This window comes from Giraffa tippelskirchi, chromosome 9 (genome assembly GCF_054371585.1).
Source record: "Giraffa tippelskirchi isolate mGirTip1 chromosome 9, T2T-mGirTip1v1.2.pri, whole genome shotgun sequence".
In the NCBI taxonomy this organism is placed as follows: domain Eukaryota; kingdom Metazoa; phylum Chordata; class Mammalia; order Artiodactyla; family Giraffidae; genus Giraffa; species Giraffa tippelskirchi.
Genome location: NC_137283.1, coordinates 147,379,304 through 147,407,268, shown reverse-complemented (window position 1 = coordinate 147,407,268; position 27,965 = coordinate 147,379,304). Strand labels below are relative to the sequence as shown.

At 39.6% G+C, this 27,965-nt stretch overlaps 1 protein-coding gene and 2 long non-coding RNA genes across 5 annotated transcripts in view; 1 reads left to right on the top strand and 2 right to left on the bottom strand.

The window, feature by feature from the left end:
* The first annotated feature begins 5,492 nt into the window (after window positions 1–5,492).
* LOC145521378 (uncharacterized) overlaps window positions 5,493–27,965 on the top strand; it is a 49,384-nt gene continuing 26,911 nt past the window's right edge. The window contains exons 1-6 of one of the 2 annotated variants that reach the window (XR_014065354.1): window positions 5,493–5,536; window positions 7,302–7,427; window positions 10,119–10,180; window positions 12,581–12,680; window positions 13,473–13,633; window positions 22,955–23,230. This is a non-coding gene — a long non-coding RNA (uncharacterized LOC145521378). Of the gene's footprint in view, window positions 5,537–7,301; window positions 7,428–10,118; window positions 10,181–12,580; window positions 12,681–13,472; window positions 13,634–22,954; window positions 23,231–27,965 lie in introns of those variants that run through there. The other variant, XR_014065353.1, reaches the window with a different exon arrangement.
* LOC145521377 (uncharacterized) lies at window positions 12,701–15,600 on the bottom strand. Its single transcript, XR_014065352.1, has 3 exons — window positions 14,913–15,600; window positions 14,150–14,276; window positions 12,701–14,045 (listed from the first exon to the last, which is right to left on the bottom strand). It is a non-coding gene; the product is annotated as an uncharacterized LOC145521377 (long non-coding RNA).
* The window catches only part of ADGB (androglobin), a 176,823-nt gene continuing 171,757 nt past the window's right edge, over window positions 22,900–27,965 (bottom strand). For both annotated transcript variants that reach the window (XM_081529900.1, XM_081529904.1), the window contains one exon: window positions 22,900–23,202. In XM_081529900.1, the coding sequence (XP_081386026.1) occupies window positions 23,188–23,202 (15 nt within the window). In that variant the 3' untranslated portion in view covers window positions 22,900–23,187. The remainder of the gene's footprint in view (window positions 23,203–27,965) is intronic.

Sequence of the window (27,965 nt, the reverse complement as noted above, 5' to 3'; positions counted from 1 at the left end):
AAGGAGTAAGTGTCTTTTAATTTCATGGCTGCAGTCACCATCTGCGGTGATTTTGGAGCCCCCCAAAATAGAGTCTGTCACTGTTTCCATTGTTTCCCCATCTATTTGCCATGAAGTGATGGGACCAGACGCCATGATCTTAGTTCTCTGAATGTTGAGTTTTAAGCCAACTTTTTCCCTCTCTACTGTCACTTTCATCAAGAGGCTCTTTAGTTTTTCTTCACTTTCTGCCATAAGGGTGGTGTCATCTGCATATCTGAGGTTATTAATATTGCTCCCAGCAATCTTGATTCCAGCTTGTGTTTCATCCATCCTAGCATTTCTCATGTTTTACTCTGCATAAGTTAAATAAGCAGGATGACAATATACAGCCTTGACATACTCCTTTCCTGATTTGGAACCAGTCTGTTGTTCCATGTCCAGTTCTAACTGTTACTTTCTGACCTGCATACAGATTTCTCAAGAGGCAGGTCAGGTGATCTGGTATTCCCATCTCTTTCAGAATTTTCCAGAGTTTGTTGTGATCCACACAGTCAAAGGCTTTGGCATAGTCAATAAAGCAGAAGTAGATGTTTTTCTGGAACTCTCTTGTTTTTTCGAAGATCCACCGGATGTTGGCAATTTGATCTCTGGTTCCTCTGCCTTTTCTAAATCCAGCCTGAACATCTGGAACTTCACAGTTCATATACTGTTGAAGCCTGGCTTGGAGAATTTTGAGTACTACTTTGCTAGCATGTGAGATGAGTGCAATTGTGCGATAGTTTGAGCATTCTTTGGCATTGCCTTTCTTTGGGATTGGAATGAAAACTGACCTTTTCCAGTCCTGTGGTCACTGCTGAGTTTTTCACATTTTCTGGCATATTGAGTGCAGCACTTTCACAGCATCTTCTTTTAGTATTTGAAATAGCTCAACTGGAATTCCATCACCTCCACTAGCTCTGTTCATAGTAATGCTTCCTAAGGCCTACTTGACTTCGCATTCCAGGATGTCTGGCTCTAGGTGGGTGATCACACCATCGTGATTATCTGGGTCATGAAGATCTTTTTTGTACAGTTCTGTGCATTTTTGCCACTGCTTCTTAGTATCTTCTGCTTCTGTTAGGTGCATACCATTTCTGTCCTTTATTCCTAGATGGTGCAGTGGTAAATAATGTGCCTGCCAATGCAGGAGACTTGAGTTCAATCCCTGGGTCCGGAAGATCCCTGGAGGAGGAAATGGCTACTCATTCCAGTATTCTTGCCTGGAAAATTCCATGGACAGAGGAGCCTGGCGGCTACAGTCCATGGGGTCACACAGGACTGAGCACACACGCATATGGGTTGTAACTCTTTAGAGTCCCTGATGACTGGTACAACTTGAGTAGGTGCCAAGCCCCACTCTGTGGCAGAGGCAACATGTGGAGTGAAGAGCAAGTCCCAGGTGTCTCCCTTGTAACTTTGTGCTTTCTCTCTCATATATTGACTGTGTCCCTGCGAAGCTTGGACCTCTGATGGTCAGCCTCCGGACAGCACAGGATAATGTAGCCAGGAGATACACCACCAGTTCTCATGCAGTTTGTCCGTGTCCTCACTCCACACCAACTGAATGGAAACCAGGAACTCACCTGCTCTTCCCAGGAACTGACCTTGCACCGCTGTCAGAGGGGCTCCTGTGCATGTTTGCTGGGAGGCTCAGGGACACAGGGGTCCAGTCTGTGGAGCATAATCAGGCCCTCAGGCTCCTTCCCACAGACACATACATTCTAGGGGCCAAGGGTGTCTAGATATGTGTCTAGCAAAGCCAGAGTCACTGTTCCAGGCTTTGGATCCCTGCCAGTATCTCTAAACCCAAGTGAATGTGGGATAATGTGTTCATTCTACCTGTCACAGGCAAAGGAGGTCGTAGAAATTAGTTAATGAAAAAAGTACCTGGGAGTTTTGCCAAGCTCATTTTTAGTTCATTATGCCATCTATTATTAATACATGATTGCATAATGATCACTTGGTCTGACTTCTTTGCCTTATGTACAAGGTGGTGGTTTTCCCCATTTGTGCTTGTAGACACTGTAACAGAACTGTGTTCAAGGCTGAATTTTTAAATCTGATTATCTTAATACTTGGAAATTCTTGCTGATAAATACAGGTCTTTTGGGGGGTTCTTAACTGATTTTGTCATGAGGCTCACATTTCAGAACGTAGAAAAGAGAAAAAGAATATTACCATTGTGAGTTGAGCAACTGGGAAGAAATGCAAGATGAAGTGAAATGGTGAAGAATGTGGAAAAAAGTAACACTGCTATCTTAGTGTTCAAAATAAACTAAGATAATTTGAAGAATAATAGGGTTTCCCAGGTGGCAATAGTGATAAAGAACCCACCTGCCAATGGAGGGGACATAAGAGACAGGGGTTTAATCCCTGGATCGGGAAGATCCCCCGGAGGAGGGAATGGCAACCCACTCCAGTATTCTTGCCTGGAGAACCCCATGGACAGAGGAGCCTGATGGGCTATAGTTCATAGTGTCCGAAAGAGTTGGACACGACTGCAGAAGTGACTTAGCATGCACACATGCATGGAGAATAATACAGTACGCAGATTTTTTTTTTAATTGCCACAGAAAAATGGACACAATTTCAAAAGAAATGAGATTCTCAAAACATTCTGATGATACAATTTTGGAAGACCTTGATTGCAAGGCTGTTTAAGAAACCAGTGCAGCAGGAGAAGGCTCACTGTCTACCTTTAGGATTTTGACTAGAAAAAGGAAGGACCAGGGCATAACAAAGACAAATTTTTATAGACCCATAAGGGGAAGTGTCTTCTTTTCCAAGAAGACTAAGGTGTGTCCCTACTTTATTCATCTTCATAACTTCAGGACTTATTGTAATATTAGGGTCACTACATTTCTTTCATTGATTCTGCATTTTGAAGAAATTTTATCCCAGGTTCTTATAGTAAGATGCTGATATGATCTCAGCATCATTGTAGATAATCATAATGAACTACAGAGAATAAGACAGATGTCAAAAGATACAAAAATATTGTGGCAGAGACACCTAGTTGACCACCCCAATAGCTAGTCTCCTTTTTCTTTTTTGGTAATGGAACTCATTTCATGCAGGGGTAATGCGTTCCATAAAGGGCATACAAGTCTCAGCCTGTCTTACAGCTTGGTATGGCCATATTCTGGCCAAAGGATTATAACAGCCAGTGTTAATGTGCTAATGTGAAGTATAAGAGCCAGCATAAATGTGATTTCTGAGTTGACTGAGATCACTTAGCTGGGGTTTGTGCTCAGTCACTCAGTCATGTCCAACATTTTGAGACCCCCATGGACTACAGCCCACCAGGTTCCTCTGCCCATGGAATTTTTCAGACAAGAAATACTGGAGTGGGCTGCCATTTCCTATTCCAGTAGATCTTCCTGATGCAGGGATCAAACCCTTGTTCTTGAGTCTCTAGGATCGGCAGGTGGCTTCTTTCCACTGCATACCTGGAAGGTCCCTGAGCTGGGGAGAGTGGTCCTTTTGTCCTCTTGCCGATCTAACTACCGCCATCCCGTAATGACGCCATTTTAGACCTTGACACAGTGTAAGGAGGGAAGTTATGTGCTGACAATAGTGAAGGATAAAAATTGGAATCAGGATTCTTGATGGCTCTGTGGAGCCATCATACCTAACTCTGTTTACTCCTGGATTTCTTTTATTTAAGAGGGGGGAAAAAACCCACTTTTATTTGATTACGATTATATTATTTTGGAGTATCTCTTACACAGCTGACCCTAACTAATAAAATTTCCAGAGACTACAAATGGTTTTCAGAGACTAGAGATAAGTACTTGTAAATTCCAGGAGAAACCATCCTGACACATTCAACAACAATAATTCTTGTCAAATTACCTTAAGTTTTTTGGCCTTGTTATCAGATTAGATTTCACCTAATAACCAACATTTTGGGAAGACTTACTGCTTGCTGTTTTAAATCCCTTACGTATATTATCTTTTATAATCATCACAACAGGTACTTTGAAAAACCCCATAAAGCAAATGATAAAACAGAGACAGAGAGGTTTAAAAAACTGATCCAGTGGAACACGGTTGATGAAGACAAGATACACACTCAAGGAGTCTGAGAATAGAGGCCACTATCTTAGCTCGCTTACTGCACTGTCTTTCAGGGGCAAGACACAGATAACAAGTGAATTTTAATTTTGGTGCATTGGATACAATCTCATAAAAGCAGGGTGGAGAAATGATAGATGGCCATTTAGATAAATTCAAGATGCCCAGTCAATGTCATCCTGGAAGGAAGTGTCCCGGTCCTTGTCAAGGTATCTTAATGCACTTCTGTTTAAGAATTTTATTAATGGCTAAGGCCATATCAGGTCTATTTATCAAATATGCAAGAACTAGCCTGGAAAGGAGAAGATTCATGAAAACATGGGAGGTCTCATCAAATATTTATTCCATAATTTTAGAGCTTTAGCAGCCTCAGAATCACCAGTTTAATGCCTTTCAGGAATGGTGGGGATGCAAAGTGGCTACGGGATCTATGGGGACACTCTTGAAATTCTACAGTGTTTGATAATATTCTGATAAGTTATATATTTACCCTTTGACCTAGAAACTCCACTTCTATATTATTAACTAGATACACTGGTGAAAATAAAAAACAACCAACCAACCAAACAAACAAAAAACCCAAATAAATGTAAGGGCAAAAATTCACAAAGCTATACTTTGTACACTAGTTACATACAACTTAATTTATTTGATATCTCAGATAGTAAAAAATCAGCCTCAATACAGGAGACCTGGGTTCAATCTCTGGGTCTGGAAGATCCCTGGAGGAGGAAATGGCTGCCCACTCCAGTGTTCTTGCCTGGAGAATTCCATGGACAGAGGAGCCTGGGAGGCTACAGTCCATGGGGTTGCAAAGAGTTGGACACAACTGAGAGACTAATATTTCAGTTAATTTAAGAAATAAAGTTGTAAGGAAAAAATAAAAATTAGATGGACAGGGGAATATGTAAATTAAAAGAGACTTAACCTATTGTAAGTATAGGGTCTCATTTGCTTTCTCATTCAAACAAATAGGAAGAAAGGGGGGAAAGAGACTGGGGGGTGGGGAGAATGCACAAGCTGGTGAAATGTGAGCACTGCATGTATAGTTTAAGATATTTAGGAATTATTTGTTGTTACAAAGTCACAGTCTTAATATTTTAGAGAAACTGTGATTCATTATGGATAGTTTTATATGATGTCTGGGATTTGCTTCAAAACAAACCCAGGGAAGACAGAAACTGGGTGAAGAAAAAGATGAAATAAGATTGATCGCAAGTTGGGTGCTATATTTATATCTAGGTATTAATTATGAAGGCATTCATTGTTCTGTTACATCAGCTCTTATACATGTTTGAAATTTTTCATAACCCAAAGTAAAAGTTAAACTATATTTCTCAATTTTAAATAAAATATTTTAACATGTTAAAACTTTTTCCTCTTGAAATGTACAGATACAGCTCTTTAAGAAAAGAAACTTGCCAAGAAAGAAAAAAAGGTATCAATAGCAAAAACACATTTGATTTGAGGCAGAGCTAAGGAGAAAATTTTGGGGTTCCAGAAAATTATTTTAGTGCTCTTTTTATTTTATGGTTGACTTTCAGTCAATGGGCAGTGATGTCAAAGGCAGCATACTGTTTTCTGATTGATTACTTACTGAAGTAACCAATCAAGGTTATACAAAGGTATATTTTGACTCTAAAATAACAAAAAATTTTCCTCCAATTGAGGCTATTGAGAGAAAAATTTTCGCCAGATTTTGGCTAGCCCAGGTCTGGTTGAATACACAGGTTGAGACTTGATGTCCACCTGTTAGGGATGCTATAAAGAGAATTCCTGTATCAGCTTGGAGGCTACATTAGATGAATTTGAAGATCTCTTCCTACTTGCTGATGCAATAATTCTATAATGAGATTATCCTTCTTGATTCAACACATAACTCATAACTCTTGCTGGAGGGCTGGCATGTGCTGTGGGGAGCAATGGTACCTGATTGGAAAGAAAAACACTTGATTTTCAGGTACAGACTGATGCAGTCCTTCACAAACCAAAAACTTAAAGACTCAAATTATTAATGTGAATAATTGCAGTTTTAGTCATTTTGGGTTTTAATACATATATTTAATTCCTAGAAAGTGTAAGGTGTTTGGCCATAGATGAGAAAGGCCCTGGTTCAAGTGCTGAGTGCCTAAATGGGTTTGATATCTATGACTTCTCCTCCCCCTTCCCATAACTTGTTTTACCTGCATGGAAATATGCTCAGAGACAAAGTTCTATTACTTAACTTGAGTTCTAAGTGTGAGTTGAAAGCAACATGTCACCATTCCCACCATTCCCAATAAACCATTTTAAGCTTTATTTCTAACTGGAATAAATATATTTATTTAAAAAATAACTCCTGATAAATCAAAAATGAAAGAGGAGATATTACAACTAATACCATAGACATATAAAGGATCACAAGAAACTGCTATGAACAATTATGTGCTGACAAACTAGACAATCTAGAAGAAATGGACATTTCTAAGAAATGTCAGGAAAATTTCCTATAAATCTACAAACTTCCAAGACTGACAAATAATGAAATAGAAAATCTAAACAGAATAATGATTAGTAAACTAGATTGAATCAGTAATTAAAAACCTCCCAACAAACAAAAGTCCATGAATGAATGGCTTCACTGGTGAATTCTACCAAGCAATGGATAAGGAAGCTGTGGTACATATAGACAATGGAATATTACTCAGCCATTAAAAAGAATACATTTGAATCAGTTCTAGTGAGGTGATGAAACTGGAGCCTATTATACAGAGTGAAGTAAGTCAGAAAGAAAAACACCAATATAGTATATTAACACATATATATGGAATTTAGTAAATCGGTAAAGATAACCCTGTATGCAAGACAGCAAAAGAGACATAGATTTATAGAACAGTACTTTGGACTCTATGGGAGAGGGCGAGGGTGGGATGATATGGGAGAATGGCACTGAAGCATGTAAATTATCATATGTGAAACGAATCGCCAGTCCAAGTTCGATGCATGATACAGGATGCTCGGGGCTCGTGTGCTGGGATGACCCAGAGGGATGGGATGGGGAGGGAGGTGGGAGGGGGGTTCTGGAAGGGGAACACATGTACACCCATGGCAGATTCATATCAATGTATGGCAAAATCAATACAATATTGTAAAGTAAAAAAATAGATAAAGAAATAAAAGAAAAGAATTAGTAATAATTCTTCTCAAACTCTTCCAAAAAATAGAAAAAGAAGAAGCATTTCCAAACTCATTTTAAGAAGCCAGAATTACCCTGATACCAACCATATGAAGATATCACAAAAAAAGGGAAAATTACAGTTCAGTATTCCTGATGTCCACACTTAGCCAAGGTAATCTACAGATTCAGTGAAATTTCTATCAATATTCCAATGATGTTTTTCATAGACTTAGAACAAACAATACTAAAATTTTTATGGAACCATAAAAGACCCCAAATAGTTAAGGCAATCTTGAAAAAGATGAACAAAACTAGAGGTATCACACTCCTTGATTTCAAACTATATTTCAAAGCTATAGTAATTATAAACAATATGGTATTGGCATAAAAATAGACACATAGATCAGTAGAACAGAATAGAGAGACCAGAAATAAATCCATGCATATATGGTCAATTAATTTATGACAAAGGAGTCAAGAATATACAATGGGGATATGACAGTCTCTACAATGAATGGTGTTGGGAAGGATGGACAGCCACATACAATGGAATAAAACTGAACCAGTATTTTATACCATACAGAAAAATTAACTCAAAATGGATCAAAGACTTGAACATAAGACCAAAACCATAAAACTCCTAGAATAATACAGGTGGTGAGCTCCTAGACACAGGTCTTGGTGATGACTTTTCAAATCTGACACTAAAAGCAAAAGCAACAAAAGCAAAAATAAACTAATGGAACTACATTGAACTAAAAAGCTTCTGCACAGTAAACAAGATCATCAACAAATAGAAAAGGCAACTAATGAATGGGAGGAAATTATTGCAAATAATTTATCTGATGAGGACTAATATCCTATATATATATATATATATATATATATATATATATATATATATATAAATACCTCACACAGTTCAATAGCAAAAAACCCCACACAATCTGATTTTAAAAATGGGCAGAAGTTCTGAATAGACATTTTTCCAAAGGAGACGTACAGATGGCCAATGGGTGCATAAAAAGATGCTTATCATCACTAATCATCAGAGACATTCAACTCAAAACCTCAATGGACTATATCATCTCACACCTGTTAAAATGGCTACTATCAAAAAGACAAGAAATGACAAGTGTTGGAGAGGGTGTAGAGAAGAGGAAACCTTTGTGCTCTCTTGGTGGGAATGCATATTGGTGTAGCTGATGACAAAAGCTCAGCTCCTCTGTATACTAGTGCCAAATTGAATCTCAGAGACAGAGTTTTGGGTAAAGTAGAAGAGAACAGCTTTATTGCTTTGCCAGGCAAAGGGGAACACAGTAGGCTCCTGTTTTGGAAAAGTATGTGTCCCAACTTGGTAAGGATAGTGAGCAGTTTTCTAGTAATCATTCAAAGAGGGTGTGAAAAGCTCATGAACATTTTTCTCATGGGTTGGTGGTGAGGTAAGTCAGCATCATCAGCTTCAGGTTCCAACTGGTCTGGGGTCTATAAGCTTGTGGGAACCATACCATCCTTAATCATTAACTTCTCTCACCTGTGGCTCAGGAGACCTGGGTTCGATCCCTGGGTTGGGAAGATTCCCTGGAGAAGAGAAATGTTACCCACTCCAGTATTCTGGCCTGGAGAACTCCATGGACTGTAGAGTCATGGGGTCGCAAAGAGTCGGACACGACTGAGTGACTTTTGCTTTCTCTCACCTGTAGGAAGTTTCAGTATCTGCAAAACAGCTCAAAGAGATTGTTGTATGTATCTGTTGATGGGGAACCACAGCCTTGTCTCAAGGCTGCACTGCTGTTTCTCTTGACTGTTTGTTTCCCTCCCTTCCCTAATTAACAACTCCTTGAATCTGCCCATTGAAACTCAGGGGAAGTCATGGAGGCTGAAAGAAGGCTATTTCCTATAATCAAAGAAATGGGGGATGCAAAGGCTTTGTGCTCAGGAGCCCCACAGGGCCCTGCTCAGTATCACAGCCACTATGGAAAATATTAGGGAGGATCCTCAAAAAATTAAAAATAGAATTACAGTAAGATTCAGGAATTCCACTTTGGAGCATTTATCTGAAGAAAATGAAAACACTAACTCAAAAGATGTATGTACCTACCTGTTCACACAGCATTATTTACAATAGCCAAAATATGGGAAGCTACCTGAGTGTTCATCAATAAATAGAGTAGGTAAAGAAGACATGTGTATATATACATATATATATATATATATATATGTATATACACACACAAAATGGACTGTTATTCAGCTAATGAAGTCCTCATTAAAAAATAAATCTTGCTATTTGTAGCAACATGGGTGTATCCACAGTGTATTATATTAGGCTAAGTGAAATGTCAGACAAAGACAACTGTATGATCTCTCCTATATGTAGAATCTAAAAGAATAGACAAAAAAAAAAAGAAACCAGAAGATCATAGATACAAAGAACAGATTGCATGCTGCGTGCTAAGTTGCTGCAGTAGCATCCAACTCTGCAATGCTATGGACTGTAGCCCGCCAGCTTCCTCTGTCCATGGGGATTCTCCAGGCAAGAATACTGGAGTGGGTTGCCATTTCCCACTCTAGGGGATCTTCCTGATTCAGGGATCGAAACCCGCTTCTCTTATGTCTCCTGAATTGGCAGGCAGGTTCTTTACCACTAGCGCCACCTGGGAAGCCCAAATTGGTGGTTGCCAAAAGTGGGGGGTGAGAAGTGAGATAAATGGGTGAATTTTTTTTTTCAGTTTAAATAAATTGAATAAAATTTAAATAATAATAAAGAATTCCTAGTGTCAACAAATTAACAGGGTGAGGGTTGAGGTGGGTGTTCTGAAATGACACAGTATAACTAATCCAGCTGTTTTGTTGATTCCAGAGAGAAACTAACCACATGGTCTATATCAGAGATGATCGGGAGTCCTGCTGCTCAGGCTGAAGGTGACTGCCATCCAGGAACTCAGAGTTAGCCTTGCAATGAATGGTTCAGGGAAAAATAAGTGCTGGACTTCCAAAGATCTGAGTCCCTCCTGTCCCTAACATTGCTATTAGCTTCTCTCTCTTTCTGTAGTTGTCAGTGACACTTCTGCTTTATTGATTATGCCAAAGCCTTTGACTGTGTAGATCACAACAAACTGTGGAAAATTCTTCAAGAGATGGGAATACCAGACCACCTTACCTGCCTCCTGAGAAAGCTGTATGCAGGTCAAGAAGCAACACTTAGGACTGGACATGGAACAAAAGACTGATTCCAAATCAGGAAAGGAGTACATCAAGGCTGTATATTGTCAGCCTACTTATTTAACTTATATGCAGAGCACATCATGCAAAATGCCGGGCTGGGTGAAGCACAAGCTGGAATCAAGATTGTCGAGAGAAATATCAATAACTTCAGATATGCAGATGACACCACCCTTATGGTAGAAAGTGAAGAAGAACTAAAGAGCCTCTTGATGAAAGTGAAAGAGGAGAGTGAAAAAGCTGGCTTAAAACTCAACATTCAAAAAAACGAAGATCATGGCATCTGGTCCCATCACTTCATGGCAAATAGATGGGGAAACAATGGAAACAGTGAGAGACTTTATTTTCTTGGGCTCCAAAATCACTGCAGATGGTAACTGCAGCCATGAAATTAAAAGATGCTTGCTCCTTGGAAGAAAAGCTATGACCAATCTAGATAGCATATTAAAAAGCAGAGACACTACTTTGCCAACAAAGGTCCATCTATTCAAGGCTGTGGTTTTTCCAGTAGTCATGTATGGATGTGAGAGCTGGACTATAAAGAAAGCTGAGCACCAAAGAATTGATGGTTTTGAACTGTGGTGTTGGAGAAGACTCTTGAGAGTCTCTTGGACTGCAAGGAGATCAAGCCATTCAATCCTAAAGGAAATCAGCCCTAAATACTCATTGGAAGGTCTGATGCTGAAGCTGAAACTCCAGTATTTTGGCCACCTGATGCAAAGAACTGACTCATTGGAAAAGACCCTGATGCTGGGAAAGACTGAAGGCAGGAGGAGAAGGGGATGACAGAGGATGAGATGATTGGATGGCATCGCCAACTCGATGGACATGAGTTTGAGTTAGCTCTGGGAGTTGGTGACAGACAGGAAGGCCTGGCCCGCTGCATTCTATGGAGTCACAAAGAGTCAGACACGACTGAGTGACTGAATTGAATGGAACTGAACTAAGTGACATGAATCTCATCTCCATTCTATATGGATTATTTCTGATCTAATTCTCATAGCCCCTGCATTGCAAGAGATAGATATAAAGATCAGATGGATATTACAGGAAAATTGGATTGTTCTGCAGCGAGTGAGATATGAAAAAGCCTTTACCCAACCAAGCAGTAGACAGAATTGTCATAGTAACTTGTGTTTCAAATAAAATGCTTCATAGATCAGAGGTGACACTGCCTTTTGTAAAGTGTGAAATTGGTCGTTCTGTCAGGCAGAATGATGATCAAAAAAGGAAAAAGAAAGAATACACATAGTTTACTATCTATTTATTATGTTATGATCTGCCTCAATTCACAAATATCTACCAATACCAGTATCTATAGATATAGTGATAAGATTCTTTGAAAGGCTACATATTTACTATATTTTCATGCTTGGTCCAGAGCAAATCTGGTTTGAACCTGCAGATAAATCATCTCCAGCTCTAGAATGCTAAAGGGTTGACTTTAAATAGGCACCTGCTAGATTTCCAATGTGACAGATGAAAATGTCTTGCACTTATTACTCAATTATATTTCCTCTTTTACACTTCAGGCTATATATTGTTGCACCCTTGACACTGTTTTTCAGTTCATTCTTCCATCTTCCTTAATCATTTTGGCACCCAACTCACAATTTTGCTCCTTATGTTCTGCCAAGATCCCTGGTGTCCCAGTCAAGTCCATGGCCATTCTAGCACTTACACTTTAGCACATACCACTTTGTATTAAAGTTTTACAATATATAACATATTACATAAAATTTTATATAAATATATAAAAATAATTTTTATCTCTCTGAACACTGTAACTATAACAAGCTTTACATTTCCCATACACAGACCATAATGTTTTACTGCAAAAATATAAGCATAACCAATATTTGCTGTGACCCAGCGTGTGCTGGGGACAGCTTTTATCTTGCTCTCACCCTTCTTACCATCCCTGTCACCTTGAATCCTCCCTAGGGTCTAGCATCTATCATGGCTATGATGGTAGAAAGAGATTTATAAATGTAATCAGGCTGCAAAGAAGATACACTTTTAGGAAAACTCATGAGAAAACTGGCAGGGAGCTCATCTCAGTGCAAAATATCTGCTTATCCCTTTGTCTCTGCTCTACAGACCAGATCACTTCAAGGGATCCGCCCTCTTTGCCAGTCTCCCAACTTTCAAAGGCCTCTAACAGTAGACCAAATACCCAGTAACTCACCCAGGGGCAGAGGTAAGTAGAGGAAGCCGTGATTGTTATTTACTTATTTATTTTTGAAAGGGTATAAAGGCTTCTAGAAAAGGGTATGCAGGGTGAAGATTGGGGATGTTCTCTGTGAAAAAAATGGGGCTCAGTAAGGCCCTTTGACCGTGGATGGAGCTAGAGGGCAGGTTGGAATAGGTAAGAGAAGTTATTTCCAAATCACCATCATTTTGTGGACTTTGAATGTATTATTAAATATTATTAAAGATCCTCTATGATTCCACATAAATGCTTAGCCAGCTTACAGGTGAATCTTTAAGTCCCATAGCAAGTGGTGAGTGTTGGCAGTATACTTAGGAATGGTACAATCTCAGTGTCTAGGTGAAGTACAACTTTGGATGAGAAAGGACTGGAAAAGAGAAAGGAGTCATTTCCAGAAGAAGGTGCTGAAGTATGGCTCTGGGCCAATTTGTTGAGAACCAATTTACTAAAATTAACTTCATGAATGACCTCCTGATTCATGAGGGTTTTGTTTAAGTGTTGATATAGTTCCTGCCACTACCTCTGCCTCTCCTTGACCCTGCCTCTGAACTTGACCCTGCCTCTCTAACAAACCAGCCTGGGTAAAACTCTGAGACAGGGCAAAGGAAAGCACAGCTGATGATAAAACTAAAACTTTTAAAATATTCTCCCCAGTTTGGCCAACTGAGCATTTGACAAGCTGTTTTGGATAAATTGCTTTTCAGTGCAAGTTGGTGGTTCAGTCAATGAACTTGCTTCCCCAAAGTAGGATTATTTCCTCATTGTCCCTTTCTTTCCTAGCATGGGTTTCTGTCTCTTTCACATTCAGTTAAGATAAACAGAGATGAGATCCGTGAAGACATGCATGCCCAGCTACGCACAGACGCACACCATGAGATGACACGTGCACACCAGGATGTACAAACCAGTCATAAAATCAGAAAGACTTCTCAAAGGTCAGCGTGTTCCCCACGGCTACACTCTTGTCTGATTGTGATGCAAAATTACACAGAATTACGCAAAATTACACAGAATTACGCAAAATTACGTGATGCAAAATTACACAGAATTCTTGTGTTTAGTCTTTCTGACCATGGTGGGATTTTAGTTATTAAAATTGAGTAATCAAATTTAAGAATTATCCCAGCCTGGATCCCCAGGCACAGTCCCTCTCTAATTTTCCTGGCTGTGAATCTTTCCCGCTAAAGGATCCTTAGTCTGTATCAAAGCATCTGTCTATGCAATGTCATCAAGTCTCACGTGTCTTAAATGCCAGTGTCTCCCACTGCATGTTCCTTGATTCTTCAGCTTCTATACACTCCTTTGTTGCTTCCACCAGACTCTAAGTCTGTTGGAAAGGTCCTTAAAGGAAATCTGAGAAATTCAAAAGAAAGTGGCAGAGGAATGCCAATTAGAAAAAACAACAAAATACTAGTAGTAACCTGTATAACTGGCAGAGCATAAAAAAGGAACTATACCTGTGTTGGTTCATAATTGTTGGTGAATGTACAAACTGGCATCATGTTTCTGGAGGGCATTTGCAAATACACAAACTGAGTGTCTTAAAATATCCACTGATCTTCAATTTATCTTCCAAGATTTTTCCTAAGGAAATACAAATTTACATAAAGATTATTATCCCAGTTATACATACCATTGTAAAGAATGGAAATATCTTTAATTTCCATCCCTATGGGATTAACTGAATATATTACACTACATTTATATGATATATGATAAAGAATACTATGCAGGTATTAAAAACGATCACAACAAATTGAGGAAAATAATAGATTTTTAACCAGTATGTATAATATCGTAATGCTTTTTATAGTAGCATACACAACATTAGGAGGGAAAAGACCATTAATTCATATACTAAATTAAATGACAGCATTTATCTCTAGGTTAAGGGAATGTGGGTGAATTTTATCCTTTTATTTCTAGACCTATATTTTCCAAACTTTCTACAGTTAAGATGTTTTCAATGAAATAAGCTTGATCTCTTTCTTATTTTTCTTTAAAAAATAATTTCATGGTTTTCCTATATGGAAATAATTAAGAAAAGAAAGAGATTAAAAAGGCAGCTCTAGTTCTTTACTAGAAAGAACTACATAATACTTTTTCTCTCCCTTTTAACCAGTATCTTTTTGTAGAATACAGTATCAAAAGATCATGACACATTTGAGGGAAATTAAAAACAAAATACATGTGCATACACACACACGTGTGCATGCTCACCTTAAATGGTAAAATAGCAACAAGATGCAAGCAATTTCAGAGGAAAATCAACCGATATTCAATTTCCTATTCCTTCTTTAAACTGCCTGATAAGCCCAGTAAATTTGAGAAGGGATGAATTTCCTCTCTCCTTCCCATTAAAAAATAAGCTGTAACAGTATGTTTTATATTATGTGACTTTTACTACAATAAAAAATATTAAAACAAACAAACTAAAAGAAAAAAAAAATCAAGCTGTATTTAACGCATCAGCAAGGTCTGAAGCAAGGCGCTGGTAGGACCCCTGGCTGCTGGATGAATGGATAGAAAACGCTGAGCAAAAACCACTGCGGCACAGCGCACATCAGGCGCCCTGCTCGCTTGAGATCAGGGCACAGAGAAGCTGCTCACCGAAGGGTCCTATTATCATTTGGTCTTAAAAAAAAAAAAAAAAATTAGGACAGTCCTTTTTGGAAAACAAACAGGAACACTGAACTCGTGTCGCCGGTTCACAGGCAGCTGACAGCTGTAGGCAGCCGCAAGTCAACCAGAAGAACTACTGAGCCGTTTCCAGGGTTTCATGGGAAGGAGAATGACTCCCGAGAGCCCGTCCTTCCCTCTGGGGAAATGGGCGGCTGGGTCCCCAGATGCGCCTCTCTCCCGGAGTCAGACCCGCGTCAGCATCGCCAGGCCGGCGGGTCACCCGGCCGGAGCGTGCGCTCTCCGGTTGCATAACCGTCCCGCGCGGCGGTCTCCCGCCCGCGCGCTTGTCGTAGGCGCCCCCTGCTGGACAGACAGGAAAATGACACTCTCGTTGACATCCCCTCTTCAGTTCAGTTCCGTCGCTCAGTCGTGTCCGACTCTGCCACCCTATGGACTGCAGCACGCCAGGCCTCTCGGTGGACATCCTCTGGCTCCAGGCTTTCTTCAGTAGACCGCGTTTTCTCACTGTGCTCCACCAGAAGCGCGTCGACTGCGGAGAAAGAGAAGCGATGAACCTTCACCCCACAGCACAAACATCCACTGGAGCATTAGTCCGTAGACAGTTTCCGTGGGAGGAAGGGGTCATTCTCAGCAGTTTCCACACTTGGCTTCAGCTCTTGCCTTAAGCTGGAACACTGGAGAACGGAGAGGCCGGGCCTCCCTCTGATAGAGCCTAGAAGGGGCCAGGCAGGATTTCTTAGTGTCCAGGGGAACCTGAAGGGACAGAGTTGCAGCTTTCTCTTGCCTTTAACTCCTCATCGTATCATAGAAGCAGAAAGACCTTCAGACCACAGGGACGTCCTAAAGCGGCTTTCTTTTTCCCTTACTCCAATCTGGGCAAACTATTTGTCCCTTCTGTCAATCACAAAGGTCTCCCTAGAATTGTAAGCTGTTGTCCTCACCCAGGTATAAGAATATCAGAAGAGTTCCATCTAGCCTCTTAATCATCTCTTTTAAAGTTTTATGACCACTCACTTGTGTGGGCTGTTGTTGTTCAGTCCCTAAGTCCCGTTGGACTCTTTGCAACACCTGTATCCTTCCAGGCTTCTCTGTCCATGGGATTCTCTCAGCAAGAATACTGGAGTGGGTTGTCGTTTCCTTCCTTCAGGGGATCTTCCTGACCCAGGATCGAGCCTGAGTCTCCTGCATTGCAGGCAGATTCTTTACCGCTGAGCCATTGTAACAGCACACAATTTCCCATACCCTGTATGCTTTCCCTGAAGGAAGGTGGCATCGTTATTGTTCCGCTGAGTAAAGGTTAATGATATTGTCATCTTCCCTCTGCTCAGCTTGTGATCAATGTGACACGTTTCTCACTGGAGCTGTGGCTAAAGTGTGGCTGGGCTGATCAGAGATGATGGGACCAGCAGGGTTGTGCCAGAGCAGGACGTGGGCCCCCAGAGTACTCTCTGAATCTTTTAGGCAATTCTTGCCATTTAATCTTGGTCCAAGTTACTTATGCTCCTGTCTTCTCATGGTTCTCAATCGTGACTGCACTTCAGAATCACCCAGGGAGTTTTTAAAAATCACTGACACTCATGCCCTGAAATGATTTAATTAGAACCTCTGGGAAGTAGAGCCAAGGTATCTGTATTATTTTTTTAAGATTCTCAGATGACTACAAAGATCACCAAGGCTTAAGACCACTGCCTTAGTCTTTACCTTCCCAGCTTGTAGGACATGATGTTATACAAAATGGGAACTCAGCAATGTTTGATGAATGAGTGAGTGAGTGAGTGAATGAATGAAGTCTGAGAAGGGCAAATACAGGTGTATACTCCTTTATGACAAATGGGCTAAAATGTTGTGGTTAATGAATTATACTGATAGTAGATCAAACAATAAAGGCAGACCCAGAACTAGGTGTGGAAAGCTCCAAAGACAGGCTTAAGGGGATGGGTCTGGTGGTTAACACTGACGAGGAAAGCCCTGAAAGTGTATATTGTCAGTATTTGTCTTGTAAAATCCTCCCTTTCTCCTTGGAGGGTAAGGACAACAGGACAGGAAGGAGTGGGAGAGAGAAGAAGAAATTGAAATCTCACAGCTGATTAGAAAAAGATGAGGGTGGTGCTGCCTGTGTTTCAGGGAGTCAGTCTGACAGAAGCCCTTGCTGAGCACATAGCACATGGAACCTGGGGTGCTTGGGTTGGTGGAAGTAGAGAACCAAGGGGGTGTTTAGGGAGCAGGACGCAAACCCATCAAAGAAACGCAGGGGCAAGAATACACATTTGGAGAGTCCAGGCAAGTCCAGTCTCCCTCTCAAACTAGACAGTGACCTTCTTGAGACCAGGAGCAGTATCTTTCTCAGACCTGTTCTGAAAAGTTTCTAATTTCTCAAATATGCGGAAGTGGGCTTGGCTTCTCAAGTGAGTGCAAGCAATAGGGGAACTGACTGAAAAATTACGGACAGAATCAAAATTCAGTGGGATTGTGTAGGAGTTAAAATTCAGGCAGTGAAGGGTGGGGCAAGTGCATCACTAGAGAAGAGCCAAGTGCTTAAGAAAGAAAATGGGTCTCAGGCAGGACAAGGGTGGCCCTCAGGAACTACATCTCCAGGCTGCAGCTGATCAATTTTCCTAAACAACCAAGGCTATTTCTTTTTTTGTTTTCAGATTCTTCATATTCAAAATAGAATTAACAGCATAGAGTTTCTCTTTAGGGTTGGGGCAGAGCAGTGTGTCTTAGGTCTGACTTTAGAATGATCTGCTTCATAATTCTGAGGAAATCATTCTCTCCCAGAGAATTCCAAATACATCTGGTTTATTTAATGCAATGGAGTTGGTAGTTAAACATGGAGACTTTTAGGTAAAAGTGGAAGGAAAAAGTTCTCTTCCCATTCTGGGATGAGGGAGGGGGCTTTGGTGAGGTCTTGGACACTCACAAACATTCCCTGGTTTGGCATTCAAGAGCCTTGTCCAGTCTAATCATGACGTGATCCACTGTATGATACAAATGTGAACACTTAATTTAAAGCATCCTCTTTCTCCCAGCTTGGGCCTCAGCCAGGCCTGGAAGAGCCAGAGGGACAGCTGAGAACCTTGGAGCCCGCTCACTTGCTAGCTGTTGTTATTTGAAGCCTACTGAGTTTAGGGAAGAATGGATACATATATGTATGGCTGAGTCCTTTCGCTGTTCACCTGAAACTATCACAGCATTATTAATTGGCTATACCCCAATACAAAATAAAAAGTTTTTAAAAATAAAATAAATATTAAAAAAATAATAAAGTCCACTGAGATTGGGTCCAGGGGAATAGATGGATGAATAAGGTTGGGGTGAAGTGTTAGAAGCCGGAACAGTTGTCACCTCTGGTCAACGCTAGATGTTTGAAGCTCTCTTGGGGGATGTTTGTTTGTGAGTCTTTGGAGGTCCTTCCTCCGGAGACCCTGACCTGAGCTCCCTAGAAATGGACAAATCCTGTCGCCTGTCATCGGCAGTCAGCTGTGACTCCCAGCTCCGTCCCTGGAATGAGAGAGGAGGACTCGCCCTGCTTAAGAGAGGGGAAGCTAGCTTGAAATGAGATCCGGCCCCTTCTTCCCCTCCTGAGGCTTATCACATCACCTCTGACTTTAGTCTTTTCAAACGTAACTCAGAATTTAGATCTCACGTTCCAGGACGTACTCATCAAACGCTCCTAAGAGTCCCCATAAAACCCTGCTCATTTGGGCTTAGAATATGGGGGCATCCATCCCCTTCCCCATGTTGGAAGGACTCAGGGAACATAACAACTAACTCCAGGTATGTTCTTTGGGCACTTCTATCGTAATCTTTTATAAAAGTTGCAGGTGAGGTCAAGCACCTCCCTTTACAACACAGGGATGCTTGTCACCTCTAGCAGTTTTAAAATATACCTATAAATTCTTCTGGACTCCCTACTGGCTCAGCAGTAAAGAATATGCTTGCAATGCAAAAGCTACTTGAAACATGGGTTTAATCCCTTGGTTGGAAAGATTTCCTGGAAGAGGGCACAGAAACCCACTCTAGTGTTCTTACAGACAACTCCATGGACAGAGAAGCCAGGCAGGCTATGGTCTATTGGGTTGCAAAGAATCAACCACGACTGAAGCAACTTAGCATGCACGCACACATAAATTCTTTTATACTTCTCTCTTTGAGAAATGGAGCCTAATTCCCTTACCCTTGGGTATGGGCTGGACTTACTGACTTATTTCTAGTAAATAAAATAAAAAAGTGATGTTATGATAATTCCAAGATAAGGTCATAAAAAGACATTGTGGCTTCCTGCTTACCCTGTTCTTCTCCTTGGATCACTTGCTCTGGGGGAAACCTGCTTCCATGTCGTGAGGACGTTCACACAACCCTCTGGAGAGGTCCAGGTCTGTGTGGCAAGTAACTAACCTTTCTGACAGTTGCCCCTGAGTGAACCAAGGAACATGCATCTTCCAACCCAGTCGCCTCCAGGAGCAGCTCTCCTCCAAAGATGGAAAGAGTTGGTGGAACCATCTCAGCTGCTTCTCCCAGTGGGTGGGACAACTTGAAGACATGCTCTACTCACTACCTCAGGGTCTGCAGAGGGATGGAGTCCCACTTCCACAGGAATAACTAGCCCATTTATGGGCTACACTGGCTTCCTTCCCTTCTAGGTCTCACTTTCTCACTCCACTGCTGGTGTCTCCTGAGTCATTTTCCAGGAAGCATTAATTATTTGTACTCAAATTCTGTCTCAAGGTCTGCATGTGAAGAAACCTAAATTTTGTTCCTTCCACCCCTTTCCTCTTTGTCCCATCCCCTCGCCCCCATACTCTCTTCCCTTGGAGAAGATGGACTGAACTGATTGGTGAGTTTTAGAGAAGGTGTGGAGAGTGGATATCTCAGCCAAGGCTAAGTTGTCTCATCAGAGATAAGTGTGTCAAGGTCAGTGTGTGTCCTGTCTTCTTGAAGCCCACAGTTTCTGCAGCCAGTGCTCTGATTATCAGGATATACTCTGCCTTTGCATGGAGTAGCTGAGATTTGAGGTTTGCAAGTTCAGTGGGGATTAGATATTTTAGATAACTTGATTGTGGATAATAGATCAATCTATAATTTTCAATTCAGTCCTCTCTCTAATAAGCAACTGTCATTCTCTTTCCCAAATTATTTTAGTATTCAGGAAGGGTAAAAAAAGACTGTTTTTTATTTGTGCTCTAAAACTTCAACTACATGAAAAATATAGAGGGGTGAAATGTCTTATTTATGAGCATTTTCAAATAACCTGCAAAATTAATTGTAGAACATTATACTGACTAGCTGTTCTTTGTCTATTAAAAAAGCTCAATCTTTAAGTAAGCTACCGTTGTTAAATGTTTATCTCAGGTAATCAAACCCTTCAAAAGTCTGAAAGGGGAAAACAACATGGCAGGAAGCAAGTTTCCATCTAACTCTGCTATAGGGTCCTAGAATGATGTGGGAATTTTAGCTTCACAAAATGAAATACCTCTTTGCTTAGTGTGAATTTGTTTCTGGCACAGTTGGAAGTCCTTAGTCATAAGCTTCTGGGTATTTTCTAGTCAAGATGGTATTTAACATTTACTTTTTAGCTGCATTAAGTTGAATTCCATTGCACCCCCACACATCGCTACCATTCCCTCAGAAAAAAATAATTACAAAATGATAAAGTTTTTTTTCAATAAAAAGGATGTGGCCCACTCAAATATTAAATTCTTTTTGAAAAAAAAAAAAAAGGAACAGAAACACACAGTAGAAAGTAGAGCTAAAACTGTGGATGTATCAACTTGAAGGAACAGAAACAGGCATTTTGACTTCTGCAGGATGATGGAAACCAAATATATCCCATAGACAACAGGAATGAACCAGAGGCAGAGTCAGGGTGTAAAATTGGGACCTAGGGTGGTATTCTCCCTCCAATGAAAGGAGACAATGAGTGTGCTCACTGTCAAGTGCTGTGACTTGTCTAAGCTGCACAAGGGGAAGAAGAACGCAACCAGTACTTGAGCCAAGCCACCTATGAGCAAATACGGAAGCCAGAAGTCAATGATCTTTAAAATGCTGTGTGAATTTAACCGTCTCCCCAGAGCGCCCTTTGCAGTCAAACTCTACCAGTGGCTACAAATGCACTAAGAATATTTGCCATTGTGGTCTCTCACTCTAATTATTAAAGGATGTATTTATTACTACAAGAAAAAAGTCAGCCCAGAAGAAATAAGCAGAATTCCAGACAATGCAGCCAGTTTAGAAAAACCGTTAAAGTCTGTCAGGAAAAGTTGAGCTGTATGTATTCATGAGTTTTGTTAGTCTGCTAAAATGTTGATGTATGACAGATAACCTTCATTTATAACCTTCATTTATGTAAATGGTTTCTTCGGCCTTCCCAGGTGGCTCAGTGGTAAAGGATCCACCTGCCAATGCAGGAGATGGGGATTCGATCCCTGGGTGAGGAAGATTCCCCTGGATGAGGAAATGGCAACCCACTCCAGTATTCTTGCCTGGGAAAGCCTATGGACGGAGGAGCCTGGAGGGCTACAGTCCACAGGGTTGCAAAGAGTCAGATACGACTGAGCATGCACAAACCTCCAAGTTTCTTTAAGAAAAGGAAATCAGTCCCCTTGATTGAAATGATAATTCATACGAGTGGCCGAGACTATATCAGGAGCAATAGTGACAGAGAAATACAAGCATGTTTGTGCTTCTGTTTTTAAGAAAAAGAGAATAATTTTGTCTTACAGTTGTGCCATTTTTTTCCCATAGTATGAAAGACTATAGTGAAGAGAAAAACTTGGAAACTGTATTTTACTTGGTTTGTAATACCTAAATCTGCAAAAACCAAACAAAAAACAACCACAAAATATTTAAAATTTTTGGAGAACAAAATTTTGAATGAATGTGGCTTAACGGTAAAGAATCTCCCTGCAGTGCAGGAGACACGTGTTCAATCCCTGGATCGGGAAGATCCACTGGAGGAGGAAATGGCAGCCCACTCTAGTATTCTTGCCTGGATAATTCCGTGGATAGAAGAGCCTGGAGGGCTACAGTCCATGGGGTCGCAAAGAGTTGGACAATGACCAAGCAACTAACACTTCAATTTCAAGTCTAACTAAATTTATGTGTATTGGCATACATAGAGCATACACCTGAGTAAAAAAAATCATTTTGTAGAATATTTAATAATGACACCATATAAATTCAGTTTTAAAACCATGTTGAACATAGGCTAATACTCGTGTGACTATCACTTGTGTCCAAAGAAATTAGTACTATCATCTTGCAATTTCTTCTTTTGTCCCCGGAGAAACTCCCCTTCCTAAAGGTAACCACTATTCTAATACTACAGTTTTATTTTGTTTTCCAACTTTATATTAATGAAATCACTTAATATTAATTCTATTATATCTTCATTCTTTCATTCAACATTACTTTTGTGATATATTGATTTGGGTTTAATTATTTATTTGGAGGAAAATTCTATGTATCATCTGTTCATTTTGAAGTCATATTGCATCATATTCTATTAGTTATGATACATTGAGCTTATGTCAGTAACAGTAGTAAAACACCCATAAAGTCTCAGTGGATTAACACAAAGTGTTTATTTCTTGCTCCTGCAAAAATGCTCTGCAGGTCAGGTGAATCTCTGGAACTATCGTCCTCTACACACAACTCAAAGACCCAAGCTGCTTGGGTCTTTTGACCGTGATATTTCAAGTGGCTTCTACACTTGCTACCAATAGGGAAGCAAAGGAGGTGAAATCACAGGGTGACTGTCTTCTATTCCAGCATGGAAGTGACATATCGACTCACATCCATTTGTCACAATTAGTCATAAAGCACTTCTCACCTGCCTGGAAGCTGGAAAGTATCATCTTCGGGATGCCTAAGCAAGAGAGGAGAACCAGATAATGGTGGGCATTAATGAAGTCTATCACATATACCTTAATAATATAAACTTTTAGATAGATCTATCATAAATTACATATTGTAACTATGATAGAAGAATTTTGGCTACTGTTTGTAATAAACTAATGATGGATGAAACTTATTTAAGCAAGATAGGAAATTCAGCTGCAATAAAGGAAAAAAGTGACAAATTTAACTACAAAATATGATGAAATTATTGTGTATTAAGGAACATAGTAAATAAATTAAAATCTAAACAAACTGAAATGTAAGTAGCAAAAATGTTCCATTAAAATTGTTATACATTAAGGATATTAAAGATGCTTATATATAATGATATGCAAGGTTTTCTATGATTACTAAGTGAAAAAAAGCCAAATTGCTGAATATCTAATGTTATTACCTCTTTTTGGCAAAAATGATTGGGAATGACACTATGAATAATGATTATGTCTGGGCTCATACAGCATACTAATTACTAGTTTCAAGATCCTGAGACAATGCAGAGGATCACATCCCAGCTCCATAAGTTACTGTAAAACTGGGTAATATAATCTCCTCCTTTTTAGTCTTACATTTTTTAAAAACTGAATATCTAGGATGCTAATTATTCTACTTCACAGGGAGGTTGTTATAATTAAATAAATAGACTAATTGTCAGACAGTAGATAAACTACACACTGCAGCTCTTATATATGTTGTTATTATCTGTATTATTCAAATTTATTTTAAAATGAGCATGTATTAGCTCAGTAAAAATTAGAAGAAATCTGTAAGGTGCACTGAACTTTTCAAATAGGTTTTCCTATACTACATATGACTGCTCTTTCCTAAATAATTTGAACAAATGCATAAATTTGAATAAATCTGAATGTTTATAGGTGCCATCTCTTGATTCCTGGGGCTAGTACTGGCTCCATTTCCACTTTCCTGCTACTGACTGATTGAGATGCTTCTCCAGTTTTTGACTCCTAGATAAAGCAGGTTTTTTCATTTTGAGTACTATAATCAAAAATTTTTATCATCTTTACCTATTTCTCCTATACATTTGGAGCACTGTAATTTTAAATAACAAATGAAATATATATTTTTTCACATAAGGTATAAATAGCCACCATTCTTTTGTCCTTACTTCTGTCTTATTCCTTTTTGTTTTCATTTTTTGAGGGGAGAAGAGACTTTAATGTAGAAACCCTGACTCCATGGTTCCCACTTACCTGCCTTTTGGGGACACTGAGAGAAGTTAGGGAGAAGTTAGGGAGCTCCTAGAAATGTGATAACAAATTTTGAGGATTAAGGAAAAGCAAAATCCTAGACTCAGACTATCTACCCAGTGACAATATTCTTTGGAAGAGTGTGGTCTATGTATGAAGTATTCAAAGCATGAACAAGCCTTCTTTCCCTTAAATTATAATCAAATGCTTTATTGTTGTCGTTCAGTCACTCAGTCGACCCCATGGACTCTTCGTGATCCCATGGACTACAGCTTGCCGGGCTTCCCTGTCCTTCACCGTCTTCTGAAGTTTGCTCAAATTCATGTCCATTGAGTTGGTGATGCCATCCAACCATCTTATCCACTGTCGTCCCCTTCTTCTCCTGCCTTTAATTTTTTCTAGCATCAGGCTCTTTTCCTTTGAATTAGCTCTTCACACCAGGTGGCTAAAGTATTGGAGCTTCAGCTTTAGCATCAGTCCTTCCAATGAATATTCAGAGTTGATTTCCTTTAGGATTGACTGGTTTGATCTCCTTGCTGTCCAAGGGGCACTCAAGAGTCTTCTTCAGCACCGCAGTTCAAAAGCATCAACTCTTCGGCATTCAGCCTTCTTTATGGCTTGTCCTTTAGCAATTGTGAGGAGGAGGACGGATGGAAGGTTGAAAACTAAAAAGGTGAAGACTATGACAAAGCTGAAGGAAGGACATTGAATCAGTGGATATTTGTAAAGATGTAATTTTTTTCCCCTTTGCTTCGTTATGAGAAAATTTACATAATGAACTTTAATTTTGTTGGGAATTGAAGCAAATCAGTTTGCAATATCTAACTTCCTTCCCCTGGCCTTCCTTAGTTTTAGGTCATCACATATTAGGAGTTATTCTGGGTGCCCTATTATTCAGCCTTGTATCTGGGGCTTGGGAATCACTTCACATTTCAGCAGATCTTTAAATGTGGCATCAAGTTATCTCATAATTGACTCGTTGCCACTTGGTGTTTCAATGCACAACATTTCAGCCAAATTAAAGTACAACAGATGGGAAAAGTCACTTGGAAAGGAACACTAGTGAATCAATTTAACTTCCTCTTGGCAAGCTAGGATTAATATACTGATTTCAGATACCTAAGGATTCATTTCAGTTGGGGTTTGGAACATAGGTACGTAGGTTGAAAACCCAAGCAACATTTAGTGCTTATTTTGAGCCTGTAAGAAAATCTCCCCATTTCAGCTGGTTTTTTATCATAGTCATCTTGTATCATCATCACCATAGGTATGGAGATGCTGTTTGAGCATTGCACTGCTGCTCACTGCTTGTGAGATCAGCCAACACTACTGGCATCAGCTTGGTGCTTGTCAACCTTGTTCACAGACAGGAATAAAGCAAGAAAATCAGAGCTAGTCAGGACAACTCTAAACAAAGCCCCAAACACAAAGTTCTCAATGACATAATCTTCTGCTGTAATATAATGTCCCATTTAGGGTATTTGCCCTGATACAATTCACTGATCTTATTCAGATTTCTGTAGTTTCACTTATAGTCATCTCTCTGTGTGTATTAATTTTTATGCAGTTTTGTCACTTGTGTAGATATGTGTGTCCATTACCATAGTCAAGATGCTGGGTACTTTCCACACAACAACATTTCCTTTTTAAAATGAAACCAAGATCCTCTCTCCAAATTCTGGCAACCATGAATTTGTCCTCCACTTCTAAAATGTTGTTATTTCTACAAAGGTATATAAAGGGAATCATATAGTATGTAACTGGGGGGTTGGTTTTTTTCAGTGATTGTCATTCCCTAGAAATTTATCTGCTTCATTGTGTGTTGTTTTTTTTTATTTTTTAATTGCTAAGTAGTATAACCATGGTATATGACTAGCACCATTTATTTGCTTAATAATTTACCTATTGAAGTACATTTGGGCTGACTCTGAATTTTGGCTATTGTGAATAAAACTACTATGAACACTCATGTAAAAGTTTTTGGGTAAAATGTAAGTTTTCATTTCCTGGGATAAATGCTCAAGAGTTCAACTGCTGGATTATAAGCATGGGAATTGAAGCACATCAATTTGCAACATCAAGTTTCCTTCCTCGCGGCCTTCCTTGGTTTTAGGTCTTTACAGATTAGGAGTTATTCTAGGTGCTTTCTCATTCAGCCTTGTGGCTAAGGTTTGACTGATTTAATTTTTTTGAGAAACTGCCACATTGTTTGCCAAAGTTGCTGTACCTTTTTATATTACTACCATATAAATGTATGTGTGATCTAGTTTTTTCTTATCTTCACCGGCATTTGGTGTTATCAATATTTTTAATTTTAAGCACTCTAATAAACTATACAGTGGTATCTTATTGTGGCTTTACTTTGTGTTTCCCTGATGGTTAATGGTCGAGCAATTTTTGTTGTGTTTATTTGGTATCTCTTTGTTCTCTTCAGTGATGTCTCATGTCATTTGCCCATTTTCTAATTCCTACTGTTGGGTTTTGAGAGTTATTCATATAAATACTAGTTCTTTGTCAGGTATGAGGTTTGCAGATATTTTCTCCCAGTGTGTGGTTTGACTTTTTCTTCTCTTCATATGATGCTTTGCAGAGCAAGTTTTTAATTTTGATGAGGCCCAATTTACCAATTTTTCCCTTTAATGGATTGTGATTTTGGTGACAAATCTAAGAATTCTTTGCCAAAGATCCCAAGGATTTTATGTTATGCTTTTCTAAAAGTTTTATGTTTCCAATTCAAATCTATGGTCCATTTTGAGTTAAATTTTGTTTGAGGAAAGAGTTTTAGGCTGAGATTCTTTTATCTTTTTCTCTTCTTTTCTTTTTTCTCCTCCTCCTCCTCCTCCTTCTTGTCTATGGATACACAGTTGCTCTGGCAACATTTATTGTAATGCTATCTTCCTTCCACTGCAAGAGTTTTGCATCTTGATCAAAAATTAGTTAGGCATACTTGTGTGGGTCTGTTTCTGGATTCATTATTCTGTTCCACTGATTTATTGCCTATCATGCTACATTTATCACATTGTTTTGATTATAATAGGTAGATAGTTAGTTAATATAGGGTGGAGTAATCCCTCCTTTGTCAATATTATTTTAGCTAGCCTAGGGCTTATGCCTTAGAGAATCTTTGGTCCCTGGGGACAATGATGCTTCTTTGACCAGGTACCAGCTGTAGCTGGGTTTCTCCTGATGGATCACTTGACCTGCCTCGGTATCTCAGTGAAAAGGGGGAGTTGCAGACCTGGCAAGGAAGCAGAATGCTTTCTCTAGCTGCTTATTTATGGTGGGGCTACCGTTTGATCATCCTTGCCTGTGATGTCAGCTTACCTGATATTGTCAGAAAGATTCTCATTCTAACTGGGAGAACATCAACCTATTTGATTGCCTTCTTTTGCTACTTTGGTGATCAGAAAACAATGAGTTGTTGTGTGTGCATTAGTTACTCAGTCATGTCCAATGCTTTGCGACCCCAAGGACTGTAGCCTGCTAGGTTCCTCGGTCATGGAATTCTCCAGGCAAGAATATTTGA